The following is a 20,329-nucleotide window of genomic DNA, read 5'->3' as shown; positions in this document are numbered from 1 at the left end:
AGTTCCTGCAGTTTTTATACCACCTCTCTAGTTGTGAGGTTACAGTTTGTCTCCCAGGCACATGGTGTTCAGGTTCCACAAACCTCATTAATGCACAAAAACCTGCACCCTCAACAACACTTATAGGCAGCATGTCTTCAGTTATCATAGTACATAATAAAGCAGTCAGTTTTTCAGCACTCTGTGTATCACATTTGCTCAAGAAGCAAGAAACAAACATAGATGTTTGTTTTTGATCTTTTCTTTTGCTTGAAACAGAGGGATGCTTCAGCTTAAGATGATTCAGCATTGCACCAGTGTTATTCAGGTATTTAAGCTCTGTATTGCACATCTTAAATCAGAGGTAGGCAATATTTTTGGCAGGAGTGCTGAAAAAACCACAATGTCTACTTTGGAAGGTGCCAGAGTGCCGGCATGCCAGAAAAACAAAATGAGAGTGGGGGTGGAGGGGGTGGGGTACATGGCAGGACACACTGCATATTAGTATATCTAATAATCATAAATATTGCCTTTGTTGTTGTATTCTTTTTTTGTTGAGTATGTTGCAGTGAGAGAGAGAAAAAAGAGACAAATAAGAGAAAGAGGAGAGAGAGAGAGAGAAAGGAGAGCAGAGAGAGAACCAGACACACACACATGTACACAGAGAACCACATGCACAAACACAGAGAACCAGAACACACCCAGAACAGACACATGCACACACGCATCCAGAACCAGACACATGTGTGGTCACACAGACACACAGAACCAGACAGAGGCAGACACACACAAAACTAGATGTGCAGGTGCACGGAGCTGGGCTCCTGGGCCACTGGATAAAGTTTGACCCAACAATACCCTGGTCCTTCCAGAGCCCCTGTGTTTCCCCAGGGAGTCAGCCCCCAGGCTGCAGCACAGCTGGTTGAGGCCCTGGCTCAGAGCCTGCCCATCAGCCCAACCACCCTGCATAGCTAAGCCTGCAAAAGGTGTGGTGCTTCTGGCAAGGGGCAGCGCCAGCCTCATCCTGTTGGGGGGGCTGGGCCAGGGCTGGGCTCAAAGCGGGTGGGGGTCAGGCAGGTTCAGCTGTAAGCCCTGCTGCAAGCAGCCTAGGCTCTGTGGTTGGCAGCAGCTACCAGAGCCCAGGCTGGCTGCAGCCAGGAGGCTGCAAACAGCTGCTCCGGGCTCTGGCATCAGCTCCATACCAGCAGGTGCACGCGCACCTCGGAGCAGATGGTGGGGATAGGGCCTGAGGCAGCACAGTCCTCCCGCTATCCACTCTGAGGCTGCCAGCATGGAACTGATGCTGGGGCTGTGGAGCCTGGCGCAGCTGTTTGCAGCCTGCCTGCTGCAGATGTCCACAGCCCAGGTTGGCTACAAACAGCTATGCCGGGCTCCAAAGCCCAGTCATCAACTCTGTGCTAGCAGTGGCGGAGAGGCCGGGGTTGCGCTGCCTCAGGCCGCTCCCCCACCGTCCACTCCGAGGTGTGCGTGTACCCACCAGTATGGTGCTAATGCTGGAGCCCGGAGCAGATGTTTGCAGCCCCCTGGCTGCAACTGGCCCAGGCTCTGCGTAGTTGCTGCCAACTACGGAGCGCGGTCTGCTTGCAGCAGGGCTTGCAGGTGCCCAGCTGCCTGCTGGGAGCAGCCTGGGGTTTGTAGCTGGCAGCAGCTGCCTAGAGCCTGGGCTGGCAGTGGTTTGCCAAGCAAAATGGCGTCACGTGCCATGATCAGCCCACGTACCGGGGGTTGCTGACCCCTGTCTTACATTTAACAGCATCTTCTTTATTTTTGTGAAATGATTCCACACACGGCTTCATTTTGACTGTTCCATCTTTACGTGGCTGCTGCTTCCAGATCTTACAGAAGTTCTGGTCCAGCTGGAATATTTTTCCCCCACCCCTCTTACTTTTTAAGCATCTTTTTCCATTTTTATTTTCATGATCAGGCCCTTCAGTAGACAGCCTCTGACTTCCATGCTCCCCAAAGAGGGAGCTGAGTTGCGTTCCTTGTGGACAACAGAGTAGGAGGGGAGGGGCGAAGGTGGAAGGGTGCCTAATAGCTAGGCTCTGCAGACCCCTGGCAGATGGTAGGGGGTTTCCCAGAGCCCAAGCTGCTAATGGCAGGCAGTGGGGAGACTACTAGGTCCACCTAGCCTAGCTATTAGATATTAGTCACCCCTCCCCTTCCTCCTAGCTCATCTCTCCCTCCCTCCCTCCTGCCCTGCCACCTTCTGGTTCCAGCTGGGGCACAGCAGGGCTACCCTTCCCTTCCCTCCCTCCTCTTCCCCCCTCCTCCCCGCATTAATTGTTTAACCGTTCACATCCCTTGCACATCCATATGAAGTGCCTGGCTGTCCAGCACTGCTATCAGGTACTGAGGCCACATAAATCGGGAGCCATGGTTCCTCTGTGCCACATTCCATAGTGGGCCATGAACACCCTTCACTGTCAGTTGAACTGACAGAGACCAAGTGCATTTTGACCACAGCATCTGCTCAAAGGGCAATACTGTTTTCTTTGCAATGTTGAGGCAATCCTATTTGGCCCCACTGAACTTTGCTGAATCTATGGTGCTGAAAGATCTGTTGGTACTGGATCTTTCTGGGGTTTCTTATGTGCCATCCTCACTGTACTAAGCACTGTTGTCTGACATGGTATTCCTGATCCTGCTGGTGCAGATCCAGTCACCAGAAGGCATCCTGGTGGCTCCTGTCCCACAATGTTTGGGTCCACAGTAAGTTATGGATGATGTCAGATTTTCAACAAATGTGCATGGTATGGAAACACTAGGAATGATGACTCAATGCCAGAGGAAGACCTGTACCAGCACTCAAATCAGGTGGAAATCAAATCAGTGAGTGCCAGTCTAGCTAGTTTGGTCCTTGGGTTCTCAACAGTTACCAGTATAAACTGAGGGACAGTATTCAGTGCCCCTGTCCTCCGTTCAGAACCATTTTTTTTCTGCAAAAGAAGAACAAAGAGGCTAGAAAATTGGATCACTCTGGTGGTGATTATATCATCTTTTTTATCAGTGAAACTGTTTTGCGTCTCTGAATTTACATGACACAGAGCTGCTCCAGGCTCTGGCATGTCAGCACTCCAGCACCTTCCAAGGCAGACATTGTGGGTTTTTTGTCACTAAGGCCAAAAAGGATTGCCTACCCCTGCTCTAGACCAATATGGCTACAACCTGGATACCTCACAGTGTTTTGTCCATTTGCACACATTTGCATCTTTTCTTCCTTCTCCTTTTTCGTGAAGTCAAAGACGGCATAGGGCTCTACAGTTGACAGGAAACTGGGGAGTGAGAAATGCACACAACCTGTTGTCCCTTTGGTGTAAAGGTGCAAAGAGCTGGAATGCACTTTGATTCTGCTAGGGCAAAAAATCTGTTTGACCCTAAGGTAAATGAGACACATTTACAGTTTAAGAGTGTGTATGTGGAAAAATTAATCTAAAAAAACTTCAGTTACTGATAAGCAACTTTTTTATATTTGCTTCTTCCTCACTTTCATTTGGGCTTTTCCCCTCAGGAAATTGTGAGTGCGTTGGTTACTCATGTTTGCAGTGGAACTGATGCAGAAGTGGACATTTCTTTGGATGTGCTCACTGACCTGGTGACTCAGCATACCTCAGTGCTGATGTGCTATGCTGCCTTTGTGAAGGTAATTTATCTGTTCAGGGATTGTTTGTATGTCAGGACCCACTATGATACTACCTATAAGAAAATCCCCAGGTTCAGAGCACATCATCATTTTCCAGAGGAGGCAGCTCTGGTACTGAAGAAAATAAATATCTGAAAAATGAATTACCCTGTGAAGGGCAGTAATGATGATCAGGGACATGAAGAGCCTTCTCTACAAGTGAGTATCAAAGGTTGTGATTATTTATTTGGGGGAAAGAGAGAGAGAGAGAGAATAGGTATCTGATCCAGAGACAGCCAGTTAAGTGCTGGGATTAACTCTTTTCCTGTGACTATAGAACTGTTAGATAACAGGTAGGAATTGTAACCTAATCATTTGAGAAGAAAAATGATTTTTTTCAGTGATCTTTAAGTTCATCATTGTTAACATTAACTAGCTCAAAGGCTCAGCAGGAAAGTTGTCTTTGCTAGGGGTGCCCCACTCCTCACTGAAAATTCCAAACTGCTACCTGCCCGTGCTTCTAAGTTTCCCAACAATTTTTCAATGGAAAGGAGAGGGAAACATAGATTGCTTGAGATTTCTTAGGGAAAGGATTTTTTTTTTTTTTTAAAAATGGCTAAATTCATCGTAAAGAAGCAACATAGGCATTGGCTTAATTATATTTTGTTGGAGGACATCTTTTCCTCTACAAATGTTATAAACTCAAACTAAATAGTGACTGGTAAACATGAATGTGTTCCCTCTTACTCCAGCATTTCCATCTATGCTGATTTGCTTATTGCGTAACATTTTAATTGTACTACCTGGACACAAGTCAGATGAAGGTTATAAAACAAGTACAATTTAAGAGTGAAGACAGAACAGGCAAGTGTGCAATTCACTATCCTTTATACAATCATAGAATTGTAGAGAAGTTAGGCTGGAAGGGACTGCCATAGATCATCCAGTCCAACCCCTTGCCTAAGCCAGGATCATCCTTGTCCAAATTATCCTATACATATCTGTTGTTCACCTCTTAGTAGTGCTGCACAGTCAACCCCAACACAACACGTGACAAAATACCCTAAACTTGCCTCATGAAAAGCAAGAGGACCATGGCAGATAGTGTTCTGCTGCTGTAAAGGTTGTTAATATATGCTCAAGAGATCCTAGGAGGAGGGCTATGCCCCTCACTCCAGAGGAAAGCAAAAACTCCCCAGTCCATACCAATCTGACCATGGAGTGAAATTCCTTCCTGAACCCAAATATGGGGATTGATTTTACCTGGGGGGTGTTGGGGAGGGAATAAGGGGGGTAAGACCTTCTGGACAGAAACCCTTTGGGTTTCAGTCCTAGGAGAAGCTTTGGCATACCCCAGCCTTGGCTACAGCCAATGCTCAATGCCTCTGAGGAAGACTTAAAAAAACCCCCTCCTGTTACATGTCAGGGGTTTGAGTGGGAATTCTCTCCCAGCCCCATGTGTCAACCAGCAAAGGCCAGAAGCATGGGAAGTACCCAGAATAAAGCACAGGTATAGCTATGCCTAGATCATCCCCGACCAATAACTGTCCATCCTCTTTTTGAGCACCTCAAGTGATGGAGTACACAACTTACCTAGGCAGTCTGTTCCACTGCCTCACTGTTCTAACAGTGAAGATCTCCAATAAAAACCTACTTTGCTGCAACTTCAAGCCACTGCTCTGCATTCTACTCTCTGCAGCAAGATAGAAAAGGTATTTTCCCTCTTTTTTATGGCAGTCTAGTTCCTTCAACCTACCCTCATATGGACTTGCCTTCCAAGCACTTTATCATCTCTGTTGCCTGTCTGTGGACGTTCTCTACTTTCTCCAAGTTCCTTTTTAAAATGTGGAGCCCAAAACTGCACACACTACTCCAGATGAGGCCTAACCAGCGCTGAGTAGAAAGGCACTATTACCTTCCGTGTCTCGCACCTAATGCTTCTATAGATGCATCCCAAAACCACATTTACCTTTTGTAAGGCTGCACTACATTTCAGACTCGTATTGAGTCTGTGATCCACCAGGACTCCCAGATTCTTCTCCATAGTGCTGCCATTGGGCCAGGCCATAAGATGGAGGGTCTTATGCATTTACCAGATAGGTCATATGCATTTACTAGCCAGGTCATCCAGCCTGGTCATAAGACAAAGGGTCATAAGATGTTCATTGATGCACAAGGGGAGCTCCATACATTGATTAACAAGCTGATTCTTGATGGTGAAACTGATGCCATTGATGTATTTGTCTTAGATCAGTCTTCCCTTCCAGAAGGTTCAGCCTCCACCCTTGTCCTTCAGCTGACTCATTCAGTCATCATATCTCACTCAGAGTTGCTATATTCATGTTCTTCTTGATGTGTAACATCTTTCATTTGTCAGCATTGAACTTCATCCTATTAGGTCCAACCCAGCTCTCCAATCTTTCAGAAACCTTCTGAGTTGCAAACCTCTCCTTCATGTTCAAAGTCCTTCCCAGTTTCGTGTCATCTGCAAACTTGCTCGGGAAGCTTTCTATGCCAGCATCCAAATTGTTAATAAATTTGTAGAACGCTACTGGGCCCAGGATAGACCTCAAGGGTACTCCACTCAACCTCCTGGCACTCTCTGCCATGGATCCATTCATAATTACCCTTTTATTTGCAGTTATTGAGCCAGTTGTCTATCCACCTTTATAGTAATTTTGGCCTGCCCGCATTTCTCTGATTTGTTTAGAAAGTCATATGGGACCATGTCAAAACATTGCCAAAATCCAGATACACTATGTTCACAGTATTTCCTTCATCCACATGAGTCGTTACATGGTCAAAGAAGGAGATCAAGTTTGTTTGTTATGATTTGTTCCTAGTAAATCCATGCTGGATGCTTATGATCAGCTTTTTCTCTTCCAGATGCTTACAAATGGACTTAGGATACTGTGACAAGTGGCAACTCTTGGGGCTGGGTCTCATGTCAGCCCGCCCACATGTCTCTACAGGGCAATCTGCCCGATCCCGCCTGCCATGACTTTGTTGTTCCCATTTATGGATGGTTGCTGCAGGAGACTGCCCATTACTGCCCCGATGCCAGGGGGCTCTATCTGCAGTTCCGACCTCCCCTACATTGCAGCTCATGCCTGGCAGATAGCATCCGGATTAAAATTACTCCCAGTCTGAGACCAGAGCAAACTGAGTCCAAAGTTGGGTTCCACACACTGACACACACACACCACCTCCCCTCTCCCAGCAGGCCTCTTCCACTCCACCCCTCTCTCACTGGGGCCTCTGGCATACCACCCATTACTGGGCCACGCTCCACTCCCCTGCTCCTCCTTGAGCAGCCCTTCTTGGGCCATCAGGCTTTGCTACTTTCATACTGGCCTCGCCACACAGAGCCTTCAGTTCCCGTGAGTTCTCCTACTCTACGTGGTCCAGCCTATGCCAAACCCTGGGCTAATTCTGCCCCAAGCCTCTCACCAGGTACAACTTCTCACAGGGCTGGCCCTTGTGCTGTCCTTCAAGTTTACTCTCATTCAACCCTACTCAGCATGTCTCTTGAGCTGTCCTTCAGGCCTACTTCGACTTCAGCCCTCTCACATGCACAGCCCTTCAGGCCTTCTTGCACTTTAGCCCCACTCTGTGTGGGGCCTCCCAATGCACTCCACACTACCCCCTCGGGGGTCTCCGGGACCTCATATCTCTGCTGGGCTCAGGTGCCTACTTGTGGACATACCTGGCCCCCACTACTTCCCCAGCTGCCTCCAAAGCCCACCCGAAGATGAGGGCTGAGGTTAAGGCGCCCCTCCTCGCCTTTCACCGGGGAGGTCACTGGCTTGGCATTTCCTGGGGATTCCCACACCACCAGGAGCCCCACCAGGCCACCCTTCCCTGGCAGGGTGCAATTTTAGGTGATGCCCAAAAAAACCCAGGAGCCTCCAAACCAATCCCCATAAGCTCCTGCCCTTACTTCCAAGGTTGTTCCTGCTCAGCTCAGCTAGGCAATGTTTCTGCCTTTCCTGGCCACAGCAAACTGCCACCTTTATATGCCTTGTTCAAAATGGCTGCCCTCATCAGGCATCTGGTAGCTGCCTGCCTCTGCCCTTAAAGTGGCAGGCACCCAAAGGTGCCCTGCCACAGTTATGCTCCAGTAACTTCCTGGGTATTGAAGTGAGGCTAATGAGTCTGTATTTTCCTGGGTCCTCCTTTTTGTCTTCTTTAAAGAATGCACTGTGTTGGCCCTTTCCCAGTCCTCTGATACCTCTCTGTCTCCCGTGACTTTTTGAATCTCATTGCCCGTGGCAATGAGATCTCTTTTGCCACTTTCTTCAGTACCCTTCTGACTTGCATTTATTCAGAAGATTCAAAAGCTCTCTGTCTTATCTGTTATTTCATCCCTTGGCTTGTCCTTTTCCTTATCCAAATAACCTTTACTAGGTGTCAGGCTGCAGTTCCATTCCTCTATCAAACTTGGGGATACATTCTGTCAACCAAATATGTTAAGATTTTTTTTTTGTTGGTAAGTGAAGGGGGCAAGTGGATCTCTAACTTTCCATGAAAACGCCAAAATCTAATGGCAAAATGTATAGGTATTTAGAATTTATTTTATTGTAGTGATTGAGGCACTGGTAAGCATGGACGGCTGGTGCGTCCTGAGTCTGGGGGAGCACCAGCAGGACATGACTGGGGGGGAGGGTCCCCCAGTGGCCAATTTTGGGGGGGCACTAGCACTTTTCGTACCCTCCTGCCAGGCCCCCCCCCCCCAACATTGCCTATGGTGGTAGGTTTCCAAATTGCTTTAAAATTGTAAATATATCAATAAAACCTTGTGTTCAATTGATACCAATATATAGAGCGATGTTTCATTTTAATCGTGGAGAAACACGGATTTTGGGGGTTTTAATCGGAGAATATGTGATTTTTAAACAGAAAAAAGCAGGATCCCTGCTGATCATGTACCATCCTTGGGTGGCAGGTTCTAAAGAGGACTTTCCATGCATTTACTCTGTCTGGTCCTCTCTAGTGCCAAATGCCAGAAATGAGAGGAAGAAGACTTATACTGATAAGCTCCTCCCCTTCTGCCTGTTTTACCTGTCACACAGTGCAAGCCAGGGTTCTCTCTGTGTGCTGTTCTGCCCTGCTTGGGTTTGGTGTACCTATCAGAGGGCCACTGGTGACTGGAGAAACCAGTCTGCACTCCTTATATTGTTTTTGCTTGCAATTCTCCTTCTCTGAACTACAAGGTCTCTACCCTTAACGGACCCTCACAAGCTGTGCTTGACCTTCAGCTTCTTCTCAGTAACAGGGTGAGGATTCTCTCTTACAATAATGTGGTCTCCTGGGGGATATGGGTGTACAGAGATGTGACATCCATGGTAGCTAATATGGTGGTAGTTGGAAGCTTATCAGTGGAGCCTAGTTTCTTTAGGTGACGTGTTTCAAATCACTCGACAGCTCCAGTGGCATATGAGACTATGTTAGAGTCAATATAGCCAGAAATTCACTTCATGATAATTCCAGTGCCTGAATATCTTGGGCCTCTGAGTTTGTGGATTTTGGATAATAAGTAAAAGTTCCCCAGCTTGGGTTCTTAGGAGGTGGAAACTAACTCTCTCCTGTGTTTCTGGAGATAGCTTCTTTGAGAGGTTTAGTTTCTTCTAATATTGTGCTGTGGAGTTCTCGGTCATGAGTTTGTAAAAACTTCATCTTGGAGAGTTGTCTCTCAGTTTCCTGTATGATGTGTTATGTTCTGTCCATGACAACAGTGGTAGCCCCTTATCAGTATGATAATATTAGGGTTGGTTTTAAGGCTTTTTATGGCTGCTTTTTAAGTTGCTTTTATGGCTGTCTGTTCCACAGGACTGAGGTTGCCAAAAAACAGTTATGTTTATGTTACAATCTCAGAGTGAGTATGAAAGCAGGAATGGCTTATATAGAGGTCCAGAATCTGTGGCCCTCAGATGGAGTCCAGGAGCTGTCCTTCTTGTGATTTGTATGGGTCAGGACTGTGGTGGTTTGATCATTGCATGGCTCTTTGTCATGGAAATATTCCCTTGGTCTTAGATGGCAGAGAAAAGCCTTGAAGTTTCTATACATCTGTGCCTTACTGAGTTGTATAGTGGGGCAGAAAGAAAGACCATGGTATAATACAGACATTTCAGCCAGGCTGTGTGTGTGGTTGGATAGGTTGATGATATTACTGTCCAGCCAGTTGCAGATAAGACAGCCTAGGTTTAGGGTACCTTTTCTAGCCCCCTCCTTAGGTTGGGTGAGCAGATGAGATTCTGAATAGGACTGCTCTGTCGTGGTAGCAGCTAACAAATTGTACCCCTGTCTCAACCCAGGTGAAAGACTACTATCAGGCTACTGGTGCCTGTGTGCAGGTTCATGGTTGGAACTGCTGGATTCACTGGCACTATCTCTGTCACCACTAGTCCATTGCCTCAGGGCTTTTGAGGGTTGGTACAGGAGAGCACATTGTTTACTATTGTAGAACCTGCACATGGCTTTTTGTTTAATGTGAGGAAGCTGGTGCACAGAAATAAAAACCATACAATCCTGGCAAGGTGGAGATCTGGGCCCAGTGGCAAGGGAGAATCCTAGATGACAAGAGACTTTTACCATACTGCAACCTTCATCTATCTTTACAGCTTTTGAGATATTGACATCTTCTGCCTGATTTGCCATTGAAGACTTGTAGTTTGTCTGGATCCCCCCCTCAGGCCTGTTTGCCATGGGTAACCCTGCCAGGAGTGTGAGACTCTTGGTGACACAGCTCTGAGGATCATTGGGTCATGCAGGCTCTCCACCACTACAAGGCAAGGTCTCAGTCCACAGGATGGGATCTGTGTTCAGTGGGATTGGTTTCACTGAAGTTGTAAGCATCGTAAGATGACAATGATTTTTGCAACGTGGAATGTTTGCATCTTGATGGACAGTCACGACAATTGAATTACTGGAAAGAACTGCTATCTTCTCCAGAGAACTAGTGAGATGCAACATCAACATAGCAACTCTGAGTGAGATGATGTCTAGATGAAGGTCAGCTGAAGGAAGAGGATGGAGGTTGCATTTTCTGGAAGTGGAAACTGGCCCCGGACAGATGCATTCATGGCATCGGTTTCACTGTCAAGAATCAGTGTGCAAGTCATTGTATGGAGCTCTCCATGGGCATCAATGAACATCTTATGACCTAAGCTGAGCAACAACCAGCATGTTACTGTCATCAGTATGTACGCCCTGACACAAGGCTGGTGATGATGTCAAAAAACAATTTTACTCCAACCTTGACCATGTTCTGACTAATACTCACAAGGAGGACAAGATCATTCTCCTTGGTGACTTCAGAACCAGAGTTGGGCATGACCTAGAACTCTGGAGTGGCACCACTTGGGAAGAAGACATGGGGGAAGCCAACTCCAATGGCATTCTTCTGAACAAATGTGTGGAGCATGGTGTTATGAACACCATCTTCAGATAGTGACAAGACTTCCTGGAGACACCCTTGCTCTAAGCACTAACACCTCCTCAGTTATGTTATTGTTAAAGCCTGTAATTGAATGGATGTCCATATCATGTGAGCCATGTGAGAAACTGGTGACTGCTAGACACATCACCATCTTGTCAGATCTTTTATGAACAACTGGTTTGCCTTGGAAAACTGCAAAGAGCCAAAAGCAATGCGAAGACTTTCAACACCAAATCTCTTTATGACCCGGAGTTCTTTAAGGATTACCAGCTGTGTCTTCATGAAAAGCTCCCTTCCCAGCCCGCAGATGAAGGCAACATTTTAAGGAACTCTGTAAGGGGTTGAAAACTACTGTCCCTATGACTTGTGCTGAATTCATTGGCTGAACCCATCAACACCAAGACTGTTTGATGAGAGCAATGCTGAGATCCAAGGCCTCCACAACTGGAAGAGAAGGTCTCATTCTGCTTGGCAAGATGACTCCTCATCTCATCTCAGCAGAAGGAAGACTTACAAGCTCCTCAAAACCATAGCTCAAAGGAGGAGCTGGGAAATCAAAAACTATTGGTGTCAAGATAAAGCCAAAGAGATTTAGCTCTGCTGGCAAATATGACATGCATAACTTTTCCCATGCAATGAAAAATCTGCAGTCTAGCTTCCTACAGTCCTCTTCCCTGTGACTGCAGGATGGCTCAGTGCTTCTTAAAGATGATGAATCTATCCAAGCTAGGTGGAAAGAGCACTTTGAGATGCTCCTAAACTATGAGTTGTGTGTGGCAGATGCCTGTGGCAACACTGTCTCTCAACACACTGAAAAGGGATCCTTTACTAATCCTTCTAACTTAGAAGTCTGGCATGCTATCAAGTAAACCAAGAACAAGTTTACTGGACTGGATGGCGTACCTGCTGAAATCTTCAAGATGGATGGTGAGAAACTGGTACTGAGACTCCAAAAAATTCTTCTTTGGGTTTGGAATAGTGAGGAGATCCCTGGAGTCCTGAGAAATGACAACATCATGACTATCTTCAAGAAAGGAGATAAGTTTGTGTGTGGGAATCAAGGTATTACCCTCCTTTCCATAGCAGGGAAAACCATCCCTCGAATTCTCCTGAACTGTCTTCTATCTCTTACTGAGGAAGACCTACCAGAGTCTCAGTGTAGTTGCAAACCATGCTGCAGGGCAATTGACATTATCCTTGTTGCCCATCAGGACCAAGAAAAGTGTTGAGAAAAACATTGGGACCTCTACATGGTCTTCATTGACCTTATTAAGGCCTTTGACTAAGACAATCGCAAAGCCTTGTGGAAAGTACTGGGTGATTTTCAATGTCCTGAGGCCTCTTCATAGTTAGATGACTGTAACTCTTCTTTGTAGAAGATCAGAGACTGATCCATTTGTCATCCCAACTGGGGTCAAGCAAGGATGCATAATCACACCAATTCTGTTCCCCATTTTTTTTCCTGTAATTGTGGTTCCCATCAAGGACTGCCTCCTGTCTGAAATTGATGTTGAATACTGAATAGATGGAGGGCTTTTCAACCTGAGACATTTTTGCTCAAAGTTTTCAAAACAACCATCCTTGACCTTCAATATACTGATGACTCTGCCATCCTTGCACACACTGAGGAAAACCTCCAGACTATGTTGTATTTTTCTGGAGAAATGTACTGAACTGTGGGCCTCTCTCTCGACATTGAGAGGCCTAAAGTGCTCTATCAGCCTTCCCCAGGCCATGAATGTGACCCCCTCCTCAACTTACCACTGAGGGAATGTGATCCCTGGAGGCAGTAGAGCACTTCCCCTACCTTGATAGCCACCTCTCTCAGAGAGGGAACACTGATGAGGAAATAGAGTGCAGGATCCAATGTGCAGGCATCTCCTATGGGAAACAGCTTTGGTGTATTTTTATTTATTGTGATCTCTGGAAAGACCAAGATCCAGGTCTACAATGCAGTCATTATCCCTGCTCTCCTCTATGGATGTGAAAAGTGGATGACCTACTGTTGTCATTGTCCATGGGTGATGTAGCATACCTGTTCTGGCATCCCCTGAGCACCAGACAACCACAGTTCTTTGCCACCCACTACTCTTTGCCCACCATGACTTGGGTGTAATCTTACAGGATAGGATGCTGCACTTGATTTTTATGTGGCTGTGATCAGATCTTCATCATGGGTCTCCTGATGGGATTCTTCTGCAGGGCTCCACCAAATTACATGAACTGAGTCACTTCCTCAAGGCATTTCGCATTGGGTTAAAGATCAACACAAAACCCAGCTTATAGTCCCCTGGCAGAGCCTAGGTCACCATCTCAGATGAGGCTCTCCCCTACCTGGGACCCTGCCCCACAAGTCCATGTTCGCAGCAGAAAGAAAAGAAAAGAACACAACCCCTTTAAGAGCGTTCTCCTTGGTCATAGCTTCAGGGAGCATCAGCCATGCTGAGCTACTGTTGTCAGCTTTTTCTTTTAGGCTGTCAGTCCTCTCCTCATCCTCAGAATCCCTGCAGTTGGCTGGGACGGGTAGCTGCAGCCATCATCTCTCCTGTGTCTTTCAGCTCCCTCCATCGTTACCCTCTTTGAAAGCCTGTAAACACAACCCACTGATCCCCCAAATGGGCCCTACCTCTGCTGTAGCATTGTACCTTCCGGCTTTTTATTTCCAGACTCATCAGTTTCCCTGTCACCAGGACAAATAGCCTCATGTGACTGGAGCTCACCCAATGAGCTTTGGCATACCTGTGAAGCTGCCGGCATGTCTCTAGGAGGGGTTTGCCTCATGGTCCAGGCAACTGTGCTCTCTGCTTGTTCCCTGGCTATCCTCCTGGATAAGTTACTGATCTTGCTCCAGTTCCTATTAGTCATATCAAGAGCCTGAAGAGGTATAACTAAATGATGCTTGTGGACAATTCTCCACCTCAAATGGGAAGATCATTGCACAAATGCTGGTATCCTTGCTGAAGCTTTATTAACAGCGTTGTGTCAGGGATCTTCAATCACCAACTTCACTGACCAGACATTGTGTGTTGATGTCTGAGTCTTAACTCCCAAAACAAGGACTTTACTCCCAGCTTAGATATGGCCTGAGATCTTGCAGCAGCCAGAAGAAATGCTACAAGGACACGTTGGAGGCATACCTCAAGAAGGCATGCTGACATCAAGAGCTGGGAAGAGCTATCTGCTAAACAGCTTCAAAGATGCTGCAACCTTAGCCAGGCAGTGGCCCATTTTGAGGTAAAGTGTTTTGCCCTTGAAGGAGTAAAGAGAGAGCAGAGGAAGGAAAAAGAGAGGAATCCCAGCCTTCAGCCTGCTTTCCTCTGTAAAGGCCTGCAACTTTTATGGGCAGGTCTGTGGCTCAAAGATTGAACTCTTAAGTCACCTCAAGACCCATCAATGAGCCGTGGCAGAGATCATCCTTGAATTGAGAGATTGCCACCAGCTCTGCTGATAGTACTGTTCTTTGTAGGGCTGTTGATGGAGTATTTACATTTAGAAAGTTTTGCTTTCTTCATTTTTTTAGGAAGTTAAGGGGTTAATGATAGGCGCATCTGTCTCTGATTTAGTCTATGAAGTGCAACCTTATTCTGCTTTCTGCCTGACTTCAGACTACCTCTCCTTGGGTGTGTCTACACATGCATTAGATTTGGGAGCAGTTTACTTGCAAGTAAACTACTTGTCAGTAAGTGTTCCTGGGCAGGTGTCCATACATGCAGGGAAGTGGGAGCAGATTTGCTGGTAATGGCAGCAAAACACCTCCACTTCCTGGGGCCCAGCAATGGGCCCCTGGCACCACCAGGAGGAGCTCTAGGCTCCCTCTAGGTGCTAGCCCAGGGTCTGGCAGGGTGCACTATGCAAGGAGACAGCTGTCTCTTGGCCAGAGCTGGGACATTGCACCCTGCCCCAGGGGGGCTGCCTAATTCCAGGACAGGGACAATGTCCCCCTGCCCTGGCAGCAGGAAGCTCAGCTCCTGGCCCTGCTCTCTTATCAGGGGCAGGGGACTTGGAAAGAGCTGCAGGGGAGGAATAGGTCCTAGCCCCCCCTGCCCCCATCTGCCAGTGGGGCAGCTAGCAGCTAGCTCACTAGCTCACCTGACCAGGGCACAGGGGTGGAGCTAGAGAACCTGTTCCTTGCTCAGTTCTGTAATCTTGCAGCTGGGTGGGGAACAGGCTGGGAAGCATGTTCCTGCCAGCAGGGAGCTCCCAGCACCAACTCTGTGACTGCAGGGCTGGCACTGGGAGATCCTTATCTCCCAGCATCAACCCTGAAGTTAAGAATCTCCCAACCCCTGCCCTCCCAATCACCATCTTGGAGCAGGGGGCTTGGAGCTCCCTGCTGCTAGGACAGGGGGACATAGTCCCTGCCCAGACTCTGGTGGCAGAGCTTGCCCTGGCAGCAAGCAGCAAGTAGCAAATTTACTTGCAATTAGTGAGGTTTACTGTGCAGTAAGCATATGTGTGTGTGTGTGTGTGTGTGTGTGTAGATGCACACGCTTACTGTGTAGTAAACTATGCTACTGCACAGTAAAGTGTCTTGTGTAGATGCACCCCCTACCAATGATACTTCCAGGAATGATTCTGAGATTCTAGGCAGGAAGATTGAGGTGCAGATGGTCTTTGTCAAAGATAAGGCCCCAGGTAGGGATTGTCACATCATAAAGGTAAAAGTACATCTGAGAAGATGATGTTGCTAAGAAGGCTTTGGATTCTTTGACAATAAGCAGATGTTCCAGGGTAGAGGATTGCTGTTGAGAGATGAGATCCATCTGACAAAGACTAGAAAGAGCACCTTTGAGCATCATCTGGCTAACCTAGTAAGACGAGCTTTAAACTAGGTTCTAAAGGAGATGGCGAGCAAAACACTCCAGTTACAGGGCATTGAAAACAAAGGTGAAAGGACCAGGAGAAGAAGCTTACTTTTGGGAAGGCCTAGAGAGCCATAGGAAAGCAGAAGGGATACAAAGAAAAGTAGGCCAAAATGCAAACTACTGTTCCAGAAAGTTGAGGATATGAATAAAGGAGCATCTGTTGTGGGCTTTTGCCATGGTTTCTCTCAGGGGAGTGTTGCTTGGGACCAGCCTTCAGCCTTGTCTAGTTTCTCTGAGTACCCCTGAAGCCAGCCCAGTCTTGGCTTTGAGTGGGGTGAACCCCTGGCTTCTTTTGTCTCCAAGACCCTGGCCTTTTGGTCCTTGATCCTCTGTAGTTTCCTCTGGCTCTCGCTTAGGGATCTGCTCTGGAAAGAGGGACTTTACCTCTTTGGGGTGCATTCTTTCCTCCCTTAAAGTGACATACAGAAAAAACAGATAGTTCCTCTTCAAGAAAAGGTCTTTATTGGGCAACTGCAGCATAGCAAACCAAACGTCTTGCCCTCTCTAATGGGTTAAGCAGTCCTTTGATTCCTAATCTAGCCCACACAGCCCTGAGACCCCAAAGTTAGTTCAGCTCTTCTCTTTCTTGTCTTTGTGGATCACAGACACAACATGAGTCAACAATATGCAATTTCAAAAAAAGCAAATGCAATTTTGGCCTTCATCAATAGAAATATTAGGTACAGGACATGGGAGATGATGGTGCCATTCTACCCCACGCTGGTTAGATCTCATATAGAACAGTGTTTTTCATCTTCCTAAAGTTACAGGACCCTTTCATATCACTTCTGCTGTGGAATACCTACCCCTGTCCTGAAGACTGATGTGAAGCCAGGTGACCTGGCCCAGCAGTGGTTGTACACCACCTCCCAGCCTGCTTGACCATGATCCTCAGTTATTTTGCAGAACATTGATGATCTGTTTTGGAACCCAGAGTTTAGCAGAACACAGTTTAAAAACCACTGATCTAGAGTATTGTGTGAAATTCTGGGCTCCTTGTTTTAAGGAGGATGTGGAGAAGTTAGAGAAGGTCCAGAGGCTGGCTTAAAAAACAATAAAAAGGTTGGAAAGCAAGCGATATAAAGAAAGGTTGAAAAAACTAGGCATGTTTAGCTTGCAGAAAAGACAGTTAAAGGAAGACATGATAGCAGACTTAAAATACCTGAATGACTACCATAAAGATGAGGGAAAACTACTTTTCTCCCTTTGTGTGAAGGACAGAATACAAAGCAGTGGTTTCAAATTACAGCAAAATAGATTTAGCATTAACACTGGGAGAAAAAGTTCCTTACTGTTAAGACAGTAAAGCAGTAGACTAGACTGCCCAGGGAAGATGTGGAATCTCCTTTATTGGAGGGTTTTAAGAAAAAGTTGGATAAGCATTTGATTGGGATGATTTAAGAATAGCATTCCTGTATTTGAGCTGGGGGTTGGACCAGATGACCCTGGAAGTCCCTTCCAACCCTATGATTCTATGATTGTTTATACCTGTGGAACAGAACCTCTACCATTATAGCTAAAGTTAGAGGCTACCAATGTAATACCACTTTGCAGGCAAAATGTTAGAGGGAATACATCACACACTTTTGCAAGTAGTGCGTATAAATGTTTCTAGACAGCAGTGGAATATTGGGAACTCTGGATTCTGCTCATGGTTCTGGATGGAGGTTGTGTTTAAAATCTAGTGGTTACAGACAGCACAGCACAGAAAATACCTTTGGCATGCTCTGTCTGGAAATTTGGCTGAATACATGGGGCTTGGGTATTCAATTTTAGAAATCTCTCCTAATTCTGCCACAGTTGACCTTGGGCAACTTCTCATTACCCTGTCAATCAAATGGGGGGGAAATAAAGCTTGACTTCTAACATAATGGGGTGAAGTTGTCAAGTTCTTGCTTCAACCTTTGATTTCCTAGTGCCTTAGATTTACTAATACCCGGAGGAGAATGTTAATTAGAGTAGAACCATCAAGTGGATAAATAGGATGAACAGAAGTTGCCAGTTATCTTGTCTTGGCCATTTTGTAGACTTACCTCTTCTTAGTCATCCTCTTTCTATGTTGACAATCCAGTCTTCTCAGCCTCTTCATAGGAGAGTTCCCCCAGCCCCTAATTTCTTTTGCCTTTTTTTATACCCTCCGGAGCTCTACCATACCAATTTGGAGGTGGGGTGAGCAGTTTTGCACACTTTCCAAATAAGGAAGCTTTACTGATTTATATGAATGAGATTATAACATTTTCTATATTATTCTCCAGCCTTACCCATGTTCATGAAAGTCCCTGGGGCCTGAAGTATTTGTTGCTTTGAAAACTATAACCAGTTCCTTTACTAGGTAATAGAAGCAAGCTTAATTAGGTAACATAAACCATGAGGGAGGCGGAAAGCTGCATTTGCATTGCTTTCCCAGCAGAGAATTTAATTAATCTAGCCTGGAATGATACATGGACATACCTGGCTGTTTCATTACTTTGAATGTACAATGGTAGCTTTATTGCAGCATATGTAGAAAGTAAAAGAAAGCTGGTGACTTAGTGGCTGACACTAGCGGTGTATTTGAAGTCTGTTAAGCTCTTCAGGGTGCTGTAACTTGTCTTTTATAGAACGTTTTAGATTATACGGAGAAACTGAATCCCCAGCAAATCCGGAAGCTCTTCTACATTCTTGGTGTGCTGGCATTCAATCAGAGGCAGGAAGGCATCTACATTCAGGTGAGTAGAAGAGGCGTGGAGAGACGATGGGGAAGGAAGGAGGGAAGGACATGCCCCATTCCCCTCATCGAATTAGACTGCAGAACTTGTTTTGGGATGACAGCAAAAAGCTCAGGATCATACAGTCTGCACTATCATCGTGTGTACAGGGGTCTCTGGGGCAAGGTACTTCTCATTTAAAATCCCTCAAATTTGAATGGGTGCCAACTTTTCTCCTACTCTAGATTCTTTTTTCCTGTGGAGTTTGCTTCTGTTTGGCACAGGAGGGATTATTCCCCGCTCCACATTTTATAGGCTCTATTATTTCCATCTAGCTGCTTGAGGTCTGCAGGACAGAAAGAACAGAAACTTGAAGCACCAGGAGAGCAGCTTTGTCTTGTGAAGTGTTAGACTTCTGAGCTATAGTTTGAGATCTAAAATTTTAGGTAGATATCTGTCATCAAGTCTGTTACATCCAGATTGACTTCATGCTACTTATGTAACATCTTTGTAAACAGATCAAATACATTGTAACAGCAGTAGGTTCAGATATATGGCTCTGAATTTTAATATCCTGTAGTGAGGATAGTGCAGTTTAGATATCTGTAGTTTGGATAAAACTTACCAAAAATTCTGATAACATTTTATTTCATTATGAAAATTAGAGTTTTTGATACCTTGCTGCAGGGACAATTCAGCTCCTGCAAATCAGAAGTGTTCTTTTATATGCTTCCACTAATAACAACAACAACAACAAAATCCAGGTTCAGAGCTCCTTCAGTGACGTAATTAGAGCAAAGGATATTCTGAACCTGATTTGAGAACATTTGTTGTAGCTTTAATTATAGTGCTGAGGGCAGAATCTCTATAATAAAGCAGGGCACAAAATGCATTTGTCTCTTACAAAAATACAGTTCTTATGGCTAGGGCTGTCCTTATGAGTAGAGAAAATGGTGTTTCTTTACAGACACTGGGGGCAGACACATTGAAAGGTGAGATGGTCATAGTAACACCAGTAACAAACACAAATGTTTACATGGAAATTGTCTCTAATGCCTGTCTCTCCCTCGGTCACTATAGGATGATATGCATATGGTGATCAGGAAGCGTCTCTCTAGCAGTCACCTTAAGCACAAACAAATGGGGATAATTGGTGCTATAACCTTGGCCAGCAGTGTGGCAGCAAAGAGGTGAGAAAGAAGTTCCAATGTTCTATTCTATCTAGCATACTCTTAGCTACTATAATAAAGCCAGACCTGGTGAGAGAGATGGAGAAAGGTTAAAACAGCTTCTTGGCTTGTGATGGTTGCACTAAAGCAGTGGTGCTCAACCTCTGGCTTGTGAGCTGCATCCAGTCACTGAACCATTTCATCTGGCCCATGACCATCCCACAGGTTCAGAACTTTGGTGGCAGAGAAGTGGTAGCAGTGTTCATTGCTGCTTCTCTGCTGTTAAACTTCTGGACTCATGAGGATCCCCATGGGCTGGATAATTTGGCTATGTCCCAGTGCGTAGGGCTGCTCTGCAGATAGATTGAAGTGTGTGGGGTTGGGTGAGCATGCAGCCGCAACCAGTGCTTGGGTTGGGCTGGTTCATGGCTGGTATGCAGGGTTGGACTGGTGCACATGGTAAGATTGAGCCGGTGTGCCAGATTACATTTTCAGACTGACTTCATGTGCCAACCCTGCATGGGGCCTGGTCTGGACTGATCCTACGC

General features: G+C 46.1%; 1 protein-coding gene across 3 annotated transcripts in view; it reads left to right on the top strand.

Moving 5' to 3' along the window:
* Positions 1 to 20,329, top strand: part of FANCD2 (FA complementation group D2) — a 208,938-nt gene that overhangs the window by 77,352 nt on the left and 111,257 nt on the right. For all 3 annotated transcript variants that reach the window (XM_059716123.1, XM_059716124.1, XM_059716125.1), the window contains 3 exons: positions 3,512 to 3,643; positions 18,526 to 18,633; positions 19,693 to 19,802. In XM_059716123.1, the coding sequence (XP_059572106.1) occupies positions 3,512 to 3,643; positions 18,526 to 18,633; positions 19,693 to 19,802 (350 nt within the window). The remainder of the gene's footprint in view (positions 1 to 3,511; positions 3,644 to 18,525; positions 18,634 to 19,692; positions 19,803 to 20,329) is intronic.

This window comes from Alligator mississippiensis, chromosome 12 (genome assembly GCF_030867095.1).
Source record: "Alligator mississippiensis isolate rAllMis1 chromosome 12, rAllMis1, whole genome shotgun sequence".
Classification (NCBI taxonomy): domain Eukaryota; kingdom Metazoa; phylum Chordata; order Crocodylia; family Alligatoridae; genus Alligator; species Alligator mississippiensis.
Note: the sequence above shows the minus strand (reverse complement) of the source record. Positions and strands in the feature narration are given on the sequence as shown.